This window comes from Dasypus novemcinctus, chromosome 3, assembly GCF_030445035.2.
Source record: "Dasypus novemcinctus isolate mDasNov1 chromosome 3, mDasNov1.1.hap2, whole genome shotgun sequence".
Classification (NCBI taxonomy): domain Eukaryota; kingdom Metazoa; phylum Chordata; class Mammalia; order Cingulata; family Dasypodidae; genus Dasypus; species Dasypus novemcinctus.
The window spans coordinates 28,895,725-28,917,388 of record NC_080675.1 but is presented as its reverse complement, the minus strand read 5'-3'; the positions used below and the strand labels follow the sequence as shown (position 1 = coordinate 28,917,388).

Sequence of the window (21,664 nt, the reverse complement as noted above, 5' to 3'; positions counted from 1 at the left end):
AAGGAAGAAACATTAGTATTTTATTTATATGTCTCAAATTTGTAAATTTTTTTGAGGTTATACAAACCTTAGAGATCATCTAACCTTCAAAGCTACTAATTTTGTAATTTGTTGGATCCAAGACCCCTGCCTCTTTTCAACTTCATGAATATTTTTTAGCATTTAAGTTGTATCAGTGTTCGGTGTAATTGTGTATTGGGAGAAGGGGATTATGGAGGTAGGACAGTGTGAAAAAAAGATAAATAGCCCCCAAGTCTAAGGAGATTATATAATTTCACGTATAAAAGAAAACATGTCCATGAAAATTGATATTTAGTGCTAGACGGAAGAGTCTGGGTACCTGGTAAATATTTAAAATGTGTGGATAATTCTACATAGTCATTGGTCATTTTCTCAATTGTGACTGACATGCAAGAAATTATAAGTGTAAATGGAATCTTAATTTTTTTAAAAAAATTCTCTTCTGGTCAACGTATTTACCATACCAACTACTATTTGAGTCATGACATAAACCATAACATGATTCTAATTATTGGCAAGTATGTGCCGTATGAGTTGTCAAGCAAAACATTTAGCAATGTGAGTTGTCTTCAATCTTTAACTCCTTATTCCCTAGATCTTGATCATTTTTTATTGCTTTTCTCTAGAGTCCAAGTGCCATTCACATGCAAACTTAGTATCATCCTGAATCAGCTATTTAGTCCTAAGCAAATGACTTAATAGGGGCCACTTTTTGCTAAGCCATAGACTTTAAACAGGGTTGAGGAGGCAGTACCTGCTTTTTAAAAGCCAATGTTGCAAAGTTGGAATGTTTCTTGTCTGGTTTTGGTCTTTAGTTTTTGCTTTGTTTTTATTACTCCGCTTAAATATGGTGTGTGATGGGAAATACCTTTCTTTTTAAGCACTAGTAAGGCTAGTCAGGTCCTGCAAAAACATAAATTATTTTGTTTTGTTTCACGTTTTGAGGAGTGGGTTAGGGATGGGGAGTGACAATGTTTGCTCAGAAAAAGAAAAGGCAATCCTCTTAGATTCCCCATGGAGTCATTTAAAGAATGAAAAATGTTTTGATGGATAGTGGTCACTATGCCAGAAAGTCTCACCACTGATTTCAACCTGTTATTCTTACCTGCCTTCTCATCATCCCTCATTTGAATAGTGATGGAAAGAGGTCATTCAGGTAGTTCCTAGGCCCCTTATAAACTCTATTCTTTATTACCTATACATCCATTCCCACCATTCCCCCTCCCCTTCCCCTACTCTAAATCTAGAAGTGGGATCTAGAAGAAGCACCAATCTTCCAATTCTCCTGTCTCATCCCAGCTCCCTCAGGCTTGACCTTTTCCCTCTTCTTTCTGGAGCAGCAATGTTGCATCCATTCTTTTGGAATTTGCCTATTTCCTCCTAGAGTGAGCTTCAAAGATAGATAGCAGGGCCCAAGTCTCCAGGTTTCCATCCCAAATCCCGTAAGGCTATTACCAGATAAGTTTCTTCATATCCATATATAGCTGCTGAGCTGCTACTCTGCCCCCCTCTCCCCCACTTCCTGTTGGAATTCTACAGAAACCCTCAAATGAGAGAGCTCTGTTTACTCACTCTCATGTTTCCTGTCCTTCCTGGATTTCCCTACGTCCTCACTGTATCACTCAGTATTTACTACATAACAAACCCCTGGAAAGTACAGTTATTTATTGGCTTATACTTCCATGGGTCATGTAGGTGGTTTCTTGTTGGATTGGCTTGGCTGGAGCTGGATGATCTAGGATGACCTCAGTCAAAATGCCTGGGTCAACTAAGATGACCAAATGGTCTGACTTAGATTGGGAGGCTGAGGTTTCACTTCATGTGGTCTCTCATCCTCCATGATGCATATGGCCTTCTTCAGGGCAATTTCAGACTTTCTCGTTTTCAACCCTAAGTTCTGGCCTCAAACTGAGGCTAAGATCTACTGGCCTTCACTGAAGAATCATTTCATTTTTTTCTTTAGGAAATGACATTTTGGAATTATTCTTGGCTCTTCCTTCTATCTCATACTATCTTCTTTTTTCTCCCAGTATGATTGATCATTTTCCTTAAATTGGTATAATTCTCTCTCTCTCTCTTTTTTTTTCCAAAATTAAACATCCATTTTTAAATTTTTGTCTTTGTTTGTATTCCTTCTGGATGTTTTCATATAACTTCTCCACTTCTGTTTTTAGCATTTGTGATATATCACATATCAGTGCTATTTATAAAACATGTTATATTTTTAAAGGGTATGCTCTCCCTTTCTTTTTTTTTTCTTTCCTCCTTTCTATTTTTTAACAAAGATAGTTATGTTAAAACATGCTGATCCATACTGTTCTCTAGACATTTTCTCTGAACTCAGTATATTGTTGTTTATCATTATCTTTTGTTTGTAGCCAAATTTGAGACCATGCTGCAGTTCTCACAAACAAATCAATTTGAATTAATTTGCCAAGTAGAGTTAACGAAGCATTGTATGAATTCAAGATATATGCAACTTAATGCATTCCCTGAGGTTAGTTCTTCACTGAGAAAAATTTGATTCTTGTACCATATTTTGGTAGTATATACCTGATCTGACCTTCGAATCTTGCATTAAATGATGTGTGACTGCCAACTGGTTCAATTTATGAAAAGTCTTGCAAATGCCACAACATAATACAAATAAGAGTGTAGACAGTTCTTAAAATAATACCTTTTGGGGGGGGAGGATGGTTTTCAAGATCAACACTCTTGTTTGATGTCTGCCTGCACTCTGTGTCCTATTTTCTATGATGTTCTAAGAGGAAGTTTGAGAAACATTAAAATATGGGAAAATATTTTTAGATGATCTTCAAGTTCTCATCAACCTTAAAATTGGGGACCTTTTCTCTCATACTAATAAACTCTAGTCCCAGAAACTATATTTTGCTTAATTACAAATAAAGAAGGACCTCAGTGGTTATCTGGACTCCCCAGCTTCTCACCCAACACATACTCATACATCTTCATCTGTCTCTTTGTTATCCTGTAAGATAAGTCTTCTTTACTCTGTAAAGGCTAGTACAAACAAAATAAATAAGAAAATTCAATGTCCCAGAAAGGTAAGAAAATGGTAATAGAATTCTTCAAAGAAGTTTAAATCCCTGGATCTTAGATGAAATCCTAGGATGCTTAAGGAACTTGAACTATAAGCCTCTGTTAATGTCCACTCAGAAATAATGATAGGAGTCAAAATAAAGAAGTAGATGGGAACAGTGTCCTAAACTTCACATTGTAAAAAAAATGTTGAATCTCTAAAACTTGGGACTGATATAAAAATTCTCAAGTATTTCATTTTACAGATAAGTTGGTATGCATTTAGGTACATACTGCAAAGAATCTGGTGCTAAGTGCTAACATAGGTTCACAAAAATGTCTTACCAAACTAGTCAAAATTCCCTTTGCACAGCATGAGTAAACTGGCGGATAAAGAGACTTATAGTGTATCTTCATTTCCTGAACCCATATGATATTAGAAGGTTATGGCACCACTCATGGGGAGATATGCCTGCCATTGAACAGAAACATTCAGAGCAAACTCCCTAGTTACTTTGTATCCACAGCTGGGTAACAAATTACACCAGATTTAGTGGTTTAAAACAGCAATCATTTTCCACAGTTTTTCTGGGTTGGGATTTGGTAACAGCTTAGCTGAATGGTTCTGGCTCAAGATCTCTCATGAGTTCTCTGTCAAGGTATCTGTCAGCTGTGACTAGTCATCTTGAGGCTTATCTGAGGCTGGAGGATCAGCTTTCAAGACCGACCTCTCACAGGAATGTTGACAGGAAGCCTCAGTTCCTCTCTGGCAGTTGGAGGGAGGCTTCAGTTCCTTGCCAAGTAGGTCTCTCCATAGGACATAAGTGTCTTCATGACATGACACTGACTTCCCCACACCAAATGACTGGTAAGAGAGGAAGAAGTCACAATGTCTTTTAAGTCCTAATCTCTAAAGTTGCACTTATCACTTCTACCATATTTTGTGAGAAGTGAGTCACTAAGTTCAGCTCACACTCAAGGTTGAAGATTCAAACTTGCTTATAGAGAGGAATGTCAAAGAATTTGTAGATGTTTTAAAAACCTCCTACTCCCTCTAAATACTACTGTTTTTCCATGACTACAATGAATACATAAGCTCATTGAATTTGCAGATAACAGAGTTAAGAGAGGTATCTCCTATCAGAGACAAAAGAACTAGAGCTACATATTTCATTATCAGGTTGGAAAGATGTTATGAAACAAAAAGGAATAAATTGAAAGGATTATAATTAAAGTTGTGCTTTGAAGTTCCTAAAGTTTTTTGCATGAATGCAAAATGGCCAAAACCTTTTAGAAAACAATTCAATTAGAAGCTATCTTAGATTTCAGTCAGAAACAAACATAATATGTGATAGTGCTGTGATGGGGTTGTTTAGAAAACTATTGTAAGCTGGTATATTGCCCAGGCCAAGGGTGGGTGGTACATGGTATTTTGATTGCTATTTTTAGGGCCCATGGGAATATTATATTCATTTTTAGACACTGGGTTCAAGGTTGGCCTAGAAGGCAGATATTTCATAAAGACCAGAGATTCCATAAACTCTAAACAGATGGATTATTATGGCATAAGTTTATTACTGTCCTGGCATCAAGAATGTTAATGTTGATGTGACTTTGCTATTCATGAGGAGGACATATTCCTATTTATTGCTCATGAAAATTGTCTCTCCAAAGCTCTTGCCTGTCCTCTGATGTGGGGACTCCATAAATGCATTTTGAGTGAACAGAATTTTTTATCTTGACTTACCACAGGTCAGGTTTGAAGTCCTCTGCTTAGAAATGAAAGTCAAGCTTGAGAAGAATGAAAGGAAATGGAGGTGGTGGTCGGGGTTGGTAGAGGGAGAGAAATGAAAGAAACTGAAAAGACCAAAAAGAAACAGGGAGATCACACAGAGGGTGGACATGCAGGGATGCAGGATCATGGGAAGACTGAGCCCCCAAAATAACTTTGTGGTTTTTGCAACAAGGAGGAACAAGGAAAAGAAGAAAGATGCCTGGGAGAATTTTGAAGGGATCATGTGTCAAATTGCTGAACAGTGAACATTAAAGCTTTATGTCGAAAGGAAATTTGTAAAAGATTTGATACTAACAATTTTGTGTTGAAGCAATTCTTAGTTTGCCTCCTTTTTAGTTTAACCTTTCTGAATCAAGTACTTGTCCCAAACACTGTGGTAAGTGCTATTCATACACTTCCTCAGTTAATTCTCACAACAATCCTGTGTTTCAATTATTATTATGATCATGATTTACATGTGAAGAAGCTAAAGCTTAAAGACATCCCTAGACATCGACATAGCAAACATGTTTGCCAGAAAGGAACTAGACAAAATCCAAACATTGAAATTGACTAGTCTGGCTTCAGTGCCTATTTCAGAGAAATTATAGAAGGGAAAATAATCACAATAATTGAGAGAGGAGGAAAGTAAACTTATGTTTTATTAATTTATGTCGTGCCATATGTTAAAAGGTTCTTAAATAAAGAATCTATGCCAGGTAGGCCTATTGTATTGAAGAAAGTTCGGTTAGAAGTTGTCTGAAAGTATTATTTTAAACTATGGAAACAAAGCCTTCTGGGTTTTTTTGTTTGTTTGTTTGTTTGTTTTCATCTTCCTAGAATCAAAAGTCTCCTTACTGGATAAAGATAAGTGAGGAGAGAGTCCAGGAGAAATGAGTTTCAGGAGGAAAGATAAGAATGGCTTCAAAACAAGGGAAAGGATAGGGACTGGTGCCATATGCTGTTATTGTTGAACCAGGATAAATGTTTTCTAGTATAATAACCCTTCAACAGAACTGGCACTTTGATTTATGTTCAGATACTAAAGAGAAGTTCAGTGTTTATGGGGGTGCACACAAAATCACCTCCGTTAGGAAAAGAGGTAAATGAATAGGGACAAAGTGACTTGGAGAGCTGGACATAGAACCCCAGGAGCTTGGGGCTTCATCTTCAGCATATCCTCTCTCCGGTCCCTATCCTAAAAACACTTGGGATGTGAGGACTGAATGTCCATAGGCACATCAATGAGAGAATATAGACAGAGACCAGAGTGCAATGGGAAGATCAAGGTTTGAAAGGGCACTGGAGGGTCTCTAGTCTGGGTCCCACTTACCACCACCTGCCACTGCTTACTAGGATCTTTCATTTGGATGCCTTGAGCATGTGCTAGGGAAGGATCCTGATAATGAAAAATTCACAGAATCTCCCTATTTCCAACCTCTTCCAACTCTTATCCTAAACTAAGTCCTACCCAAATATTGCATTTTATTTGTATAAAGCCTTATAAGTTTTATTATCTTCCTTTATTTTAAGCACATGAAATGAAACTGAGACTCATATAGATTAAGAAATTTGTCCCAGTTCACATACTGGGAAATGTATGAGACAGGATTTGATCCAAAATCTGTCTAACTCCATAGCCAATGCTCTTGTCACTCATGATTGAGTCATTTTTGCTTAAGCAGCTCAAATCCTCTCACCTAGATATGGTGACTCAATGCTATGACTTTGATTTAAGAAGTAAATGATAGTATGTCTATTCCTGTATATTTTCCACTTCTGAACATATCCAGAAGATATGTAGCAGTGAGCTTCATCAGCCAAGTCAGGGTATATCTAGGTGACCCACACTGCTTTCCAGGGTTAAAATCTAGAAAGGTCATTTTTCCTGGCTCATGGTACCACTTAAGCAAGTCTGGAAAAGATTCTTACTTAATAATGCCCTTGTGCGCTGGGTCTATTAATTCACTTTCCCCAGCCGATCAGTTTTCTGCTCCAAGAGATTAATTTCTTTACCTTGGCACACTAAAGGATCAAGGCTCACAACATATAAATAGTTCTTTTTTTCTTTAGCTCAAAAAGTGTGTCGTGAGGATTAATGAGATGATGCTTATAATTGCATTCTGAGCTCCTTGTTTGAAAGGTGCTTTATAAATACAAGATATTAGTACTTTGTTGAGATCCATCCATCACTTACAAGTGACTGAGCATTCTAGAAGCCCTTTGGGTAGCACATCACCTTCCTTTCTGACTCTGAGTGACATGGTCTGGGCCAATGCTGGGAATGAAGCCAAAACTGAGCTAGGAGAGCTTCCTCGGTTGGTTCTTTTCTTTATTGTCATACATTTGGTTTGAAACTCACAAAGTGTTCTTTGGGGACAGAGACATGGTAAGAACCCCTGAACTGCCCTGTTACTTGAGCCTACCCACATCTATTTTCTTTTGCCTCTGGCTTTAGTACATAGTATTCATTATTTGAATGTACATTAGTTCCACAGTTCCATTTTTTTAGTGTCAATGAAGCAATAAAGAAAATGTTCCTTTCTTTATTCTAGGCCCCAAAACAAAATTCAAAAATACCTCTGGAATTAATTTCACACAGATGAATGTTCTTACAATATTCCTATTAACATGTTCAAATGCTTGACAACATTTCAGATGGTATAAATAGTCTACCTGCAATAAAGTGTTTTCTGCCAGCCTGGTGCAAATTGCCAGTATCTTTAAGTTACTCTTTCTCAACTTAGCAGCAGTATATCATCATTATCTGTGGCTGAACCAAGAAATAACATTTGTCAATGCCTGCATTGCTCTTTTACTTTCAGTGGTTTTAGAAACTCACTTTGCTTTGGTAATAGTGTTAGCTGGATATATTTTAAAAGATACAGAAATACTTTTTAGAAATCACCAATTATGAGATTCAGGGGATACTTAGGGTGTGCTATTGTCTATAGGCAGTTGATCTTTTCATGACAACCTATGTGGGACCAAATGGGATATGGCCATCTTTTGAATGAAGGAACCAATATGCTTCCATTGGATCATTAGGAAACAGTTAATTTATATTAGTAATAATAGTTTAAATAAATTGAATTTTAAAAAATATCTCAGGTTCTATATATTATCTACCTCCTTTATCCTATACCAAATCCTAAGATGAATTAGGAAATGGGAAAACTGAGGTTAAGTAACTTGCCCAAGATCACACAATTAATAAATGATGAAGCAAGAACTCAAAACCAGGTTTGTCTCCAAAGCCCATGGCCTTAACTCTTATGCTGTATTGATTATAGATGACTTTCATAAAATTAGCATAACTTCTAATGCATAGGATCTATGTTTGGAACAATAGAGGATAAGAATGGCATTAGAGTAAAATTCATTTTCTGTATTATGCACAAGTTCCTCTGTCTTTAAATTCTTCCCTTGAAAGCCTGTTTATCCCCATGTGACAATTAAAAAATTTCAAGCTCCTAACTGAAAGAAGTTCTGAGGTTTTGAGGGGTTATTCAAGGATCAACTTGCTTTCCTTATCTTATTTTCCTCTCTTCCCTTTTCCTTGTATCCTGAATAGATATGCCCAAATGTAGGAAACGTATGGTAGTCCTACATAAAGTGTGGAGCTATTTCTATGAACCAGTTGGGCCTTAGTGATTTTACCTCAAAGTATTCTTCCTTCTGCAATATTACAATTCAAAAGTGCATATTGTACATGTCTCCAGGAGTTGAAATACTTGGTAGTAGATCCAATAGTTTGAGCGCAAATGACCATGGGAGGCCAATTGTACAAAAATCTCAACTACTGACCAAAAGTGGGTAGGGGCTTAACATAATTAACAGCACTGAAATATATATTTGGATGTAGTTAAAAGGGAGAAATTTGGGGTTGCATCTATGTTATCAGAATAAAAATCTAAAAACAAAAGTGGATGGGGGATATACACACATTTATTTTAAGTAGAATAAAACATCATTAATCTTTTTTTCTAAAATTCAGTGTCATGTAGGTAAACATCAGGTCCATATAAGTAATTGGAGAATAGTCTTTGAGTATCTCTTTATGTGATGCATAGATTTCTTGGTGTGGTATAAAATTGAAGTCATTGCTTTCCTTTTTTGGTCTAATTAGTAATGCACAGACACTTCTTTTTAATGGCATTATGACATTACTATTCATAAGGCTATTCTTTCTAGAGAATAGCATCACTTTCTGTTGAAGAATTGATTTCACCCTTTGTTTAAATTTTCATACTAGTTGCTACATGAAAAGTACAAGTGAATGTCATTAAGTATTTAACGTGAATATGTATGGATTTGATGAGGCTTGGTCAGCTTTCAGAGGAGTCCCTGTGTATGAATTCTTATATTTAGGAGGATGTTTGCTCTTCAATCAGTCTAGCAAATGGGGCTCAGGGCAAATGAACTCATTCTCATGCACATGTTTCTAAAACAGTTCTTACTAATGTTTGAGATAAATTAAAATAAAAACCAACCAGAACATGAAAAGAGACTAAGAGCAATATTAATGTGACAATTTAAACGAGTTTGGTTTTCCAAATGACCTTCCATCTTTTGCAGCTTTTAACAGTGTACAAGATTGCTATCATTAGTACCAGATACTATCAATCTGGTGTGGAAAACTTAAAACTTTTTTCTAAATGTCTTTAAAGCTGAGGTGGAGAAGAATGACTCTCTCTGACTTTCAGAAAGGTCTAAGGTTGAATCATGGCTATGCTGTCCTCCCAATATGTCACTTACTTGGTTATCTAATAGTTCCCTCTTCTTCTAATCTACCCCAAGTCCTGAGATGATTTTCTACAGTGCTTTATGATTTGAAAGAGAGCACATGTGGGGACAAATAGAATGTAGGAGGACTGAGAGCCCTACACATTGAAAGAAGTAAGTAGATGGAGTCTAATTAATTGATTTGGTGTATGTAGAACTATGATAATTTGGAACTTTGGTGAGTTCTGATTTTGCCCTGCATGTCTCTAAGAATATTAAGATTTTATTGCTTTTGACTTCACTAGTCCATTCCACTGTCATTACTTTATTCAATGTTTCAAGTAACAGTGATGGAGAGCACCCAAAGTAATAGAATATATTCAAGGTGAATCTGGAACCACTCATTTGCCACTTCTCAGTACAGTATTCAGTCATGGCTGGTCACAACTTATGAGGTCAAAGCTTATGAGGATGAATGCATCCCTTGTGTTATCTGTCACCTGTAGGACAGGATTAAGGGTTGTAATATAACTTCTTTTCAGAGAAGTACATGCTCTTTTTTTTATGAAAGCTTATGAGAATTTACCCAATTTTATTTTGGATTAATAGAATTTGGAATACTAGGTCTGCCCAGAAATGATCTTTATAGCAATCACTAATTTGTAACTATATTAACAAGCAAAACTCACTTCTTTTACCATGAGCTTATTGAAGCATCACAAAGTTGTCTTGCTGTTTTCCTCCCTGCTCACCACTCCACCTCCCACTTTTCCAATGAAAAAAAAATGCTCTTTGGAAGAAAACTTTAGTCATTGGCAATCCACAGGTGATAATTGTTCTTTTTAATCTTTGGACTTTATCAAAGATGTTAAAGTGTTATGGTCTATGCCAGTACAGACAGGAGTCCCTGCGAGTAGATTCATAGCTGCCTCTTTCATAAAGCCTTGTTTTGTTCACTCCTAGGTAGTAAGGATAATGAGTTACTTTCTTAAAAGGAGTTGTTCATAGGAAAAGTGAATGGGAACACTTGCAAACTGGTCCCAACAGTGCTACCCCTTCCTGCCCCATCCCATACTCCAAGGAAGGTGGGTTCCATTTCAGCCACTTGCAGAATCTTCTCAGTCAGTAAGAATACCTTATCAAGGTGACTCGAAGATTGAAATGCCATGCCATATGTCTCTATTCACTTGGTCTGGTGCCATAGTTGCTTCTAAAATTTTATCTGACTTTAAGACTTCATTGTAAATGCTTTCAGGCCACCTGTTTCAGATTTCGATCTCATATTCGGTATTGGTAATTTGGAATGGAATTCCCTGTTTCAATATAAAGCTATGAGTAAAAAATTATGAATTGCAGTACATTAATTTCTGCTTGATCAGTGTGAGGTTGTTTGGTAGAATAGAACAGTTCTCAAAATATGCTTTTTTATTTGTGATTTGAAGCATATTCATTAGGGCTGTATCTCCATGGCACCATTCCTCAACTCTGTTCTAATTAGAGAAACCTTCCAGGGGTGGTAACAACAGAGTTAGGAAAGGAAAGGGGGCATGATGCTAAAAGCATTGTTTGAAACTTGAACCTGATTAGATATTTCATACTTAGAAGGAGTATCTCTAACAGGTTTTATGAATAGATGCTTGCTCAGGAAGGTCCTCTCATAGGAGATAAGGGAGAGAGACTAGTAAGCATATAAAGCCAGTGTCTAATAATAGTAATAAAATGTAGGTGCTCAAAATTCTGATAAATGCATACTTCTGACTTTATGCCCAGACATGTACTTTGGATGTTCTTCTTCTTTAAAATATGGAAGCAATCCATTGCCAGAAGGATAGAGATATAAAGAGCCATCTGTAGTACTCTATTTAAAGTAGGGGTCAGGCTACCAGGACTTCCTATAAGGAATAAGAAGTTGTCCTGGGCCATCAAGGTTTTCATTGTATTCTTTACCTTCCAGCTGCCAGAAAGTAAAGAGTTGCAAACACTTGAGTGAACAAACAAGGGAGGACATAGTCCTATGTTTCTAATGGGATGGAATAGAGTGATAGTGAGGTAGACATGGCTGAGGAGCTGAAAGTCTCCAATAACATTATATGGCTGATGTGGGGGACTTGAAGTCAAAGGCGATCCTTGTACCTCAATTGGTTCAATTATGGTATGACTGGGGTGAGCTGGAGAAAAGTGCCAGTAAGCCCATTCCTGTAAGTGATCAAACCTCTTGCTGATTCTCACACCAGGCCACATTTCCCAAATATGAAGGAGCTCTGCATAGCTAAGATGAACCTGACCTCAAACCTGTCAATCAAGGGCAGAGAGACTTCAACTCCACCTCTACTAAAGATAAATTGATATCTATCTCTAAAAACTTCATAAAACAAACAAAAAACCTAGGATGTTTTTTTAATGACTTATTGACTTTCCAGATTGTTTTTTAAGCTGTTTTTTAAACTTTAAAGGCAACACTGATAATGAACGCTTCCAAATGGTAAAACAGAAAATCCCCTTCAAATATAACCGGCCCGTAGAGGAGTGGCTGCAGGAAAAAGGTAACCGTCGTTAAAACTTTCATTTTAAAATCATTTGATTCTAAACCCTCATTTTTAAAGCCTGCAAATAAATGTTACTTAAATGATAATCGCCTGCTGCATAAATGACTGTTTTAATTTTCATTATAATTTGTGTCAGCTTCCACCTGCCATATGTTGATAAATCATGCTATAATACATTGCCATTAAAATACAGTTAAAGGGACTAACATCTAGCTTGCAATCAGCGTGACAACCACAAACAAGAAATTCCAGGAACCTCTAAAAAAGAAATGTATTATGGCACTTTAACCACTGCATGACATTATTTGTTAATTTGTTTTAAATTACCTCTTACACCAAAGCTCTCTAAAGAAATTTCAAAAATATTTTTTAAACTTGCATCTTGAGGCTGTTTTGACTTTACTATCTGTAGCATGGTCTTAAAAAATCATAGATTGACTTTTGTAATTTAAAGTGCTTAAAACAAATGTTATAAGGAGCACAATATTTTTAACATTTGTTTTTAAACAAAGAAAAGGAGAAAAACATATTTTGCCTTTAAATGCAAACCTATAAAGGCAAAAGTACTTCATACTTAATTGTATCCTAGTTGCTGACTGAAACTAAAAAGAAAAAAGAAAACAACCAAAAAAATCCTTATTTTACATTTGGTTGTGTGATACCCTCATGTATTTCACCTTTTATCCGACAAATGTGTAAGTGGTTAAGACAATGAGTTGGGAAGGGAAAGGCTTATGAAAGACAAAACAGTTTCTGATTTGCTGAAGAAAGCAACCATTCTGTTACTTAAAGAGGGCAGCGGTTATAACTGATGTTAGAATTTTCTGTGTGGCTTCTATTTGTTAGAAGGTAAATTATTTTCTTTCAATGAAGAAAAAGTGCCCTATCTTTAAAAAGATAGACATTCTCTTCTTTCCTGAGCAAATATAAGCTTCTCCTGTCTCAAGACCTTAAGTAGGCTCTTAAGATTTCTAAAGATTTGATGGAGTTCTACATAAAAGGTAATTGGGTGTATTACTTAGTATATAATTTTCAAACACTACAATTTTAAGTCAGGTGAAATTATTCAGACTTTGATACACGGAAAATCCTCACTGAGTCTTAACTGTTTGCCCTGTTTTTAACGTATGTGGTCTAATTAAAAATAAATTAAGAATAACTCTAAAAAGCAAATAATTTCGTTCAGTAATCACCACCTCATAAAGTCCCTTTAACATTAAAGACAATGACTGCCTCACTTTTAAAAAAGGAAAAGAAAACTAGTTGCATGTCTGAGTCTCATGTGCCTGAGAGAACTTTTTTGTTTCTTTCAATTTTATGTTTAATAATATTTTATTTTATCCCATTGCCTTTCGAAGTCTAAGTTTAATAGCATGCCAGGCATTTTCATTTGTACAAATCATTATAACATTTTAAGTAGGCCTTTAATTTTTCTTATAATAGCATCTTATCAGTTGACTTTCATATTGAAGGATGCTTTCAAATACACAAGTAGAGGAGGGTTGGGGCTGGGACGGGGTAGGGGCGACTGAGGCGGGACAGAGGGAGGGATTGTAGTTTGTTAATTAAAGATCTATGTGTTTATATATGAATATGATATTTAAAAGAATTTTTTGCAAAGTGTGAGATTCTCTTCTACATTATTTTAATAGAAATGACTTTTTTTTTTGGTAATGTGGGTGAGTAACATCTATTCATTCTATTGCTTTACCTCTTCCTCTGCCTAGCTAACCTTCCCTTTTAAAATAATAGAAAATATATGCCAAAAGACCTTGTAAAGACAAGGAGACCAAAGGGTAAATGCATAAGATGCATTAGGAAACACTTGGAATGCTTCTTTGGAGTTATTTTTGTCAATAGGGAAGAGAGTTGGGTCATAACATTCCCGAGTCTTTCTGGCTCTGTCTACTATTGACTGACTTTCTGACCTTAGACAATCCACTTAACCTCTTTATATCTCAGATTTCTCATCCGAGAAGAGGAGAAATAATACTGCTTGTTCCCCAAGGGTGTTCTGGAGTTTAATTAATTAGTCTTTGTGCAACACTGACTAGAGATGTGCAAAGATTTAATTTAAGCAGTATGTGAGCTTGATGTCCAAATAAGGTAACAATTAATGACTTCCAAGAGGATGGGAACCCAAAACAAAGCAAAAAGTAGTCTGTTATAAATCCTATATGGATGCTATTACAAACAAATTAAATGACTATTATAAGAATGAAAAATATTTTTAAAACAAATTTTGTATTGAGGTTAGAACAACTCTCAGATTGGGATATATTCATATACATATACATGTATAATAGTCACTACAATAGAAACAATTGTTCATTGGGAATGCCAATAATGAGGTCTAGCATTGATTTTGAGAAGTCCTGGGCAAATGATAAAAAAAGGAAGACTTTCTCTAGTCAGTCCCTCAAATCCTAAAGGGAGAGGGTAGTGATAGCTATTTCTTGCTTACTACTGCTTTGCTGATAGAGGCAAATGGATCAGAGGAAGGGGTTGTAGGAGCCCACGTGTGCCCCATTGTTCATTTAATGATTGCTAGCTTTGCTATTAACCATCTAACTCAAGGTACAGAGAGAGAGCTAGGGGAGGGTCTCAGAACTGAAGAAAAGCAGATCTAAACAGGAATAGAATATGAAACAAACAAACAAATAAAAACAAATTATTCTTAGAGCATGGTGGAAAACTGAAACATAGACAACCCCCTTCTCTCTTTCACCCCACCAGTGTCCTGGTCCCAAGAAGTCCTTAGTCATATCTCCTTGGGAAAGCAGCAATCACCAGGAGAGGAGTGATGGTTTAATCTTCTAGTATAGGATACACACCTTGCCTTTCCTGATGCTTAGGTCAACCTCAAGGAAAACCACTTTATGGAATAAATTGTACCAACTGGAATGAAGGAAAACTATCACTTACAGCAAGTGCAATTCAGCCTCCTGTTTACATTTTTTCTGACCCTCTTTTCTTTTAAACTGTAGGTATTGGCAGAATAATGCCACCAGGAAAATAAGATGGGAACAATTATAGATAATATCATTGTGAAGTACTTTCAGGAACGTTAGAAATATAGAAGCTTCTATCTATAGTCAATAATATAATAATACTAATATAATAGTAACTATTAACTGATCATGAGTTCTGAAATAGATACATAATATATACATATATGTTCCTTTGCATATATTATATATATACACACACACACATACACAAAGGAAGAGAAGAATAAATATTATGGTCAGCCAACAGGTGTGTGAATGGAAGGAATGTCTTGGCACTGGGGACTGTCTGGTATGAAATATTGAATTCCCCTCCTAGAAATATCCCATTAGGCAGCTTCTTATTATTTACTATGTTAAGTTTCCCCAAATTGCCTATGCCAGTTTCAGGGAGTATTGTTTTCTCCTCTTGCATCATGCCATCTCTCTTATAGTAGGCCTATGTAGAGTTTCCAGAAAGAGCTGTTGTCAAAAATAAACAGGAAGAAGCATGGGCTCTAGGCCATTGTCCAACATTCCTATGCATTGAAATTTTTGCTTTATCATGTGTTAAGAAGAGGGAGGCCAAAGTTACAGATCATGGTGCATGTGCACAAGGCACTGAAGGAATTGGTGGGGAAATAATAGAAATCTATTGCATCTGTTTTGATTGCACTCTTGGGATCGGGGCAATTCTGTTACCATTAAGGCCAGAAGATCCCATTTCTATGCTCCAAAGATTTTTATAAAGTATAGATGATTTTCATGGTAACAAGCTTCTCTGACCAATTCTGCACATTGCAATGTTTGAAGCCTGTGGAAAGGCATTATTATCATTTTTTTAAATTTTATTTTTTAATTATCCTTTTTTAAAGTTAATAGATCTCACAAAACATTACATTAAAAAACATAAGAGGTTCCCATATACCCCACTCCCCACCTCCTACCCCCATCATTATTTAATTGTATTTTTTTGAAGATAAGTAGATCACAAAAAATGTTACATTAAAAAATATAAGAGGTTCCCATATACCCCACACCCCACCACTCCACTCCTCCCCCATTAACAATCTCTTAATAGGCCCTTAAGAGTTATCCAAATGATACCTTCTGAGCAAAGGCCTTTCCCCTTCTCTGCTTGTTCCATTTCTTCCATTCTTATACATTGAGAAAGTACTCCTTATTATATACCAGAAATTCAAGGAGAGTTAAGCATTAAACAGCCTTGAAGACTATCTAATAATGGTAGAAATTAAGACCCCAAACATCACAGTATTTCTCTAACCATTTAGGAGACTGGAGCAATCTATTTTTCAATATATATATATATGCCCATTTTTATTAAGTAGATAAGACTAACAAAATTGTTTACAGTATTTTTAGCTAAAATAATTTAGGTGAGCAGATCAAGAACAAGCAGAGCATGACTTGATCGCTCCATAAAGTAGAAAAAAATTCAAAAGGGATATATTTAATTCCATTAAGTTTTTTCCATTTCTTCATATGGAAAAGCAGAAGGAAATAATCTGGAGAAATGACATCATAGAAGGCCTTAGCACACTACTGTTGATGTATTACAATGAGTTTTTTTTTAAAAAGCTGCTTGAATTTTTCTGGGAAAGGTATTTGAGAGAATTAGTTGGAAGAAAGATCTTGAAAACTCTATTCTGCTATGATTTCATTCTGATAGTGTTCTTTCCACAGAAACATAAGTGGTCCCCAAATGAGAACTCAAGGAAGGTGAAATACTGGTATTCTTCAACAATTAACATTCCTCTAAATAGCTTCAAAAGTTTTCTAAATCCCTTTCTTCATTAAATGTCCTGCCCTTTTTAATCCATTGATTCTGAACGATATATTTTATTTCCTTTTTCCATCTGGGGAGCATTATCAATGTTGATTCTTTTCCATCTCTTAGGGAATGATTTAGTTTGTGACCATAATCCTCCCAAAGGGTAATAGAGATAGGAAATTTCTGTCATGATGCTTATTAAGCAGCAAGTATAAATAGACTATTATATACAATGAATATTACTAATGAGCTGTTTGAATAGTACTAATACTAATACTGCTAATACTACTATTACTAATGAATGACTTGAATATCCATTTTTATAGGTATGCATTGAAAACATGTCTCAATGGGAATTTAATTTCAGTTAATTTAATTGTCAGACATTTTAAAATTCAGTGTTCTAGTCAACACACTGAGTTTTTGTTTTCCATATATAACTCATGTTAGTTGTCTTTATGTTTCTCTGTAGCTTGAAAAAATTAGGTCAATAGGCATCTATGATTTATTCTGGTCATCACCTGATTTGGGAATTTCTTTGTACCATATACAAATACATGCCCAAGAATACAGCGATACATCTCTTTATTGAACCAAGATTTCTCCTTCCTCAAAATTAAGGAATAAAAATTTGATTATCTAGAATTTCAGCTAGACAGTGGAAGAGATAATTGTAGTAAAATGTTACTTACCAATGTCTGTATTGAATTGCTATCTACTTTTCTCCCCTTCAGTTGCTCAAGGAAACCTGCTATGATGGCTGGTCCATTCTGACTAGCTAAGGCAAGGAGGGAAAATGTATGGGAATAATGCTGTTTCCTCCACCCAACCCACTAGGCCGGCAGTTAACCATCTTCAACACCCAGGCGCAAATAGCCATTGGTGGAAAGGACAAAGGACGCCTTTTCCAAGGCCAGCTCTCTGGGCTCTATTACGATGGTTTGAAAGTACTGAACATGGCGGCTGAGAACAACCCCAATATTAAAATCAATGGAAGTGTCCGACTAGTGGGAGAAGTTCCATCGATCTTGGGAACAACACAGACAACCTCCATGCCACCAGAAATGTCTACTACTGTCATGGAAACCACTACTACAATGGCTACTACCACAACCCGCAAGAATCGCTCCACAGCCAGCATTCAGGTAAGTGACTCTCAAGTATAAATTGTTTCTGCTCTTTGTCACTGAAACATTGCTCTCATGGACAGTATAGCTACTTACCCAAAAATTCCGAGTTACTAAATTTATAGGAAAGATGACTGAAGATGCTCATAAGAGCCAGGAATGGAGAAAGATGAAGTCATTACTAAAGAAGTCATAAAAGTCTTGTGGCACTAATGAGTTATTATTCCTATCATATTTTCACTGAAATGGTGAAGCTGTTCTTCAAAATGAACAATGAACAGCACTTCCAGTATGAAATACTCCCTCCTTCCTTTCATTTTATTACCTTTTCTTTTCTAATGGCAAATAGGGAAAAAGGGAAAGGAAAATGTTTTATAAGAAAGATTATTTCCTGGTTCAATTCTATTTAAATCCTCTAGATGACTTTTCTGGGCAATGAATTGTCCACCATTGAGGCCAATGGGTGCCATTAAATCAAGGGCAATTGGAATGAAAGGTGAAACTATTCCTTTTCATTTAATATTGAGTCTTGATTAATCATTAGTCATTTTTGTCCATTTTGTTTCCTTTATATTTGACTTATTTGACTAAGATCCTAACTACATTAGAATATTTCAATATTTGAGTTTAGCTATGCAGGAGTCCTTGGTTTACATGGTAAGGCTTTCATTTTTTTACTTGAAAGTAATGATACCCAAGCTAAACCATACCACTTTGCTGACTCCCTTGGCATTTTCATAAATTTAGTTAGTAAGGGGTAGGAGGTTAATCGAGTTATTGGCTTTAAATGCTTCGGCATAAAATAAAATATTACAATTGCTCATGGGAAAATTACCCCTAGTTTAGTTAGTATTAGCAAAAAATTCAGAAGATAAGTCCTTTTCCATTCTGCTTCTTAGTTTTAAGACATCATCCAGGGAGTCAAATGACTCTTTGACATCACCTTTCCATTGAATTTGGTGGACATTGTGCATATTGCCAATAATGAATTAAATCCACTATGGGTTCCCATTTTTTTTGAATTAAATGTCTATGAATTAGGTAGAGGTAAAAATGTTATCTTCCTTTTTCATTTTCTTTGAGCAGAAATAACTAAATGGCCACTTACTTGATTCCACAGTAACAATTCCTAGCTTTATACATTGAAGATGTTATCAGGCCAATTTATATGTTTTGGAAAGGCAACTAAGAACCTCATTAGCATAGTAGTCTTATAGTTGCACATGCTGTTACATGCATACCTACACATATGCTCAAAAAGTTCCTTCTTTTATACTGATATTAAAGCAATAACTCCTGACACTTCACTCTACTCTCTGAAAAGAAGATAAAGGGCAATATATATTTCTATTATGACTCTCTGTAGCTTGAGAGCAGATCTGTTTATTGTTGGGAAAAGGCTAGTTCTGTCTGCACAGGTCTTGGCAGGGTTGTTTTGTTTCTGTCAGAATACATTGCACTAACTCTTTTTGAAACAAAGGAGCAAATGGCTTTTTCATCATAGCAATGACTGGTCCTATAGTCCTTTTCATGACCAAATTCTCCCTGGCCTTGGGAGATTTAATGTTACACAGGAATTCAGGGACTAAGCCATGATAATTATTGGATTTTGGCTTTCTCTCCTGTGGCAGGAGAGGAAAGTTGGATGACTTCCTAGACTTTACAAGAAACTAAGAAAGTTAGAGCATCTGGAGGGAAGAAGGGTACAAGGTACAAAAATCTTACCAGTTATTATGACTCTAAACATCATAGCACCTGTTTTCGTGTTCAAGGAGTTAAACAGCTGGAAGCTGCCCTCTCCGACAGCCTCCTTTCTGATGTGTTTCTTTTCCTTTCAGTCCAATAATAATTGGATTACATCTACGTGTCTTTCCTTTTACTTTTACCACAGCTATAAAAATGAGTTAAAAATCTGTTGATGCTTTTTGTTTCAAGGATTTGTAAAAACATACTCTTGGAGGAAAGCCGACAATACAGCACAATTGATTAGACTGTGACAAAGGATAAAATAAAAGTCCATGTTCTTTGTAAAGACAAGCTGGAGGAAATGGCTCTGTGTCAAAGGTTTTGAACTTCTTTTTACTAGACAACTAGCCATAAGAACTCTGCCCTAGGCTTCACAAAAACTCAATATCCTGTATTGTCTCCAAGTCTATTCTGGTTTCAAGTGCATTCTATAGCTCATAACAAGCCTATGTTAGGATGGGGGGCTCAATAACCTTGGATTGTATCCAAAATTTAGGACAATTCACAGATGCTGGAACTTTGGGTGCAGAAAGTCAGTCCTAGGAGTTACTAAGTTTGTAGTAGGAAGGATGTACCCTGTGTGATTCAGAAAATTCTTTTCAATGAAGTGGTCTCACAAAGCTTTGATATGTGTAAGATACTTTAGAAAGGAGAAAAATAAAGGGGGCAAACACTAGATTTCATTTTCATCCTGTCCATCATCTACCTCTTCATCTATATGTGCAGTCTTACATCATTGTTCAAATGATGCTATATTCTATCGTCCCTTGCTTCTGTAACATTTTTAAAGCACAGTTGACCTGAAATGTAACTCTTCCCATAGAAATAAAATGAGCATGTGAATCCACAAATACAGTAATCTGCCTCTTCAAAAATGGACTGTTTCCTTCTTAAAGCATAAATTAAGAAAACATCATTTGAACAGTTCATTTCCAGTGGGCTTTAATTGGTGTTGACTTCAGATTAACAGAAAACTGCCATGTGCTGCTTTTAACCAAGTGTGAACATGAATAGATGGGTATTAGTTGATCTGACTCTCTAATTCTCCAACCGCCTGGAAATAATTGGTTCTTTTATCTTTCTGATACTTCAGTTGTCATAGTTATCTGACCTTGGGCAAGTTACATATGTTCTAGTTAACTGTTACTGTGAAACAAACTATTCCATAACTTAGGGACCTAAAACGACAATCATGTTATTAGATCTCACAATTTTGTGGGTTAGAAATTTGAGCAGGGCTCAGCTGAGCAACTCTTCTGCCCCACATGGAAGTCTATCCGGGTCATTTATTGGTATTGAGCTCTGGTCTGGAGGATCCAAGGTGGCCCTTCTCATATACCTCATGTTTTAATGGGCTGGAAAGTCTGGGCTCTCCTGGAACCCTTTCTCTCCCCATGTAGTCTCCAGGCCACTCCATTGGTTTCTCAGGCAGAGTAGTGAGAATTTTTTCTCTGGGTTCAGGGATCAAGGTTCAGGGCTCTCAGAGAGTGTTCCAAAGGACAGGAAATAGAAGCTGCAAATTTCTTAAGTGCTAGGCCTGGAAATGGGCATAATGTTGCTTCCATCATATTTTATTGTTCAAAGAATTCACAAACCTTCCTAGTTCCAGAAAAAGAGACATAAACCTCACTTTTCAGTTGGATGAACAGCAAGACTTTGCAGTCAAACTAAGTCTACCACATTGTTAAGGGAGGTGGGGGGACGATACTCATATGACTGTCATGAGAATAACTTAAGTGCACCATGCAGAGCAACATTGTATGTGTTTTAACTTTTTAACTATGTTAATTTATTCTATTCCCAATCCCTGGTGTATAAATCAATACTCTTATCATGCCAAAGCCTACTTCTGAAAATGAGGCTGCCTCTATTGGTAGTAGTGGCTGTAGTTCAGAGCAGGGGCTAGG

General features: G+C 36.2%; 1 protein-coding gene across 31 annotated transcripts in view; it reads left to right on the top strand.

Moving 5' to 3' along the window:
• Positions 1-21,664, top strand: part of NRXN3 (neurexin 3) — a 1,657,938-nt gene that overhangs the window by 1,485,194 nt on the left and 151,080 nt on the right. For 23 of the 31 annotated variants that reach the window (XR_011648289.1, XR_011648295.1, XR_011648286.1 and 20 more), the window contains 2 exons: positions 12,013-12,102; positions 17,722-18,029. Coding sequence is in view for 19 of the 31 variants with exons in the window: in XM_058292898.2 (XP_058148881.1) it covers positions 12,013-12,102; positions 17,722-18,029 (398 nt within the window). In the remaining 12 variants the exon portion in view is untranslated. The remainder of the gene's footprint in view (positions 1-12,012; positions 12,103-17,721; positions 18,030-21,664) is intronic. The other 8 variants (XR_011648297.1, XR_011648296.1, XM_071213752.1 and 5 more) reach the window with 1 other exon arrangement.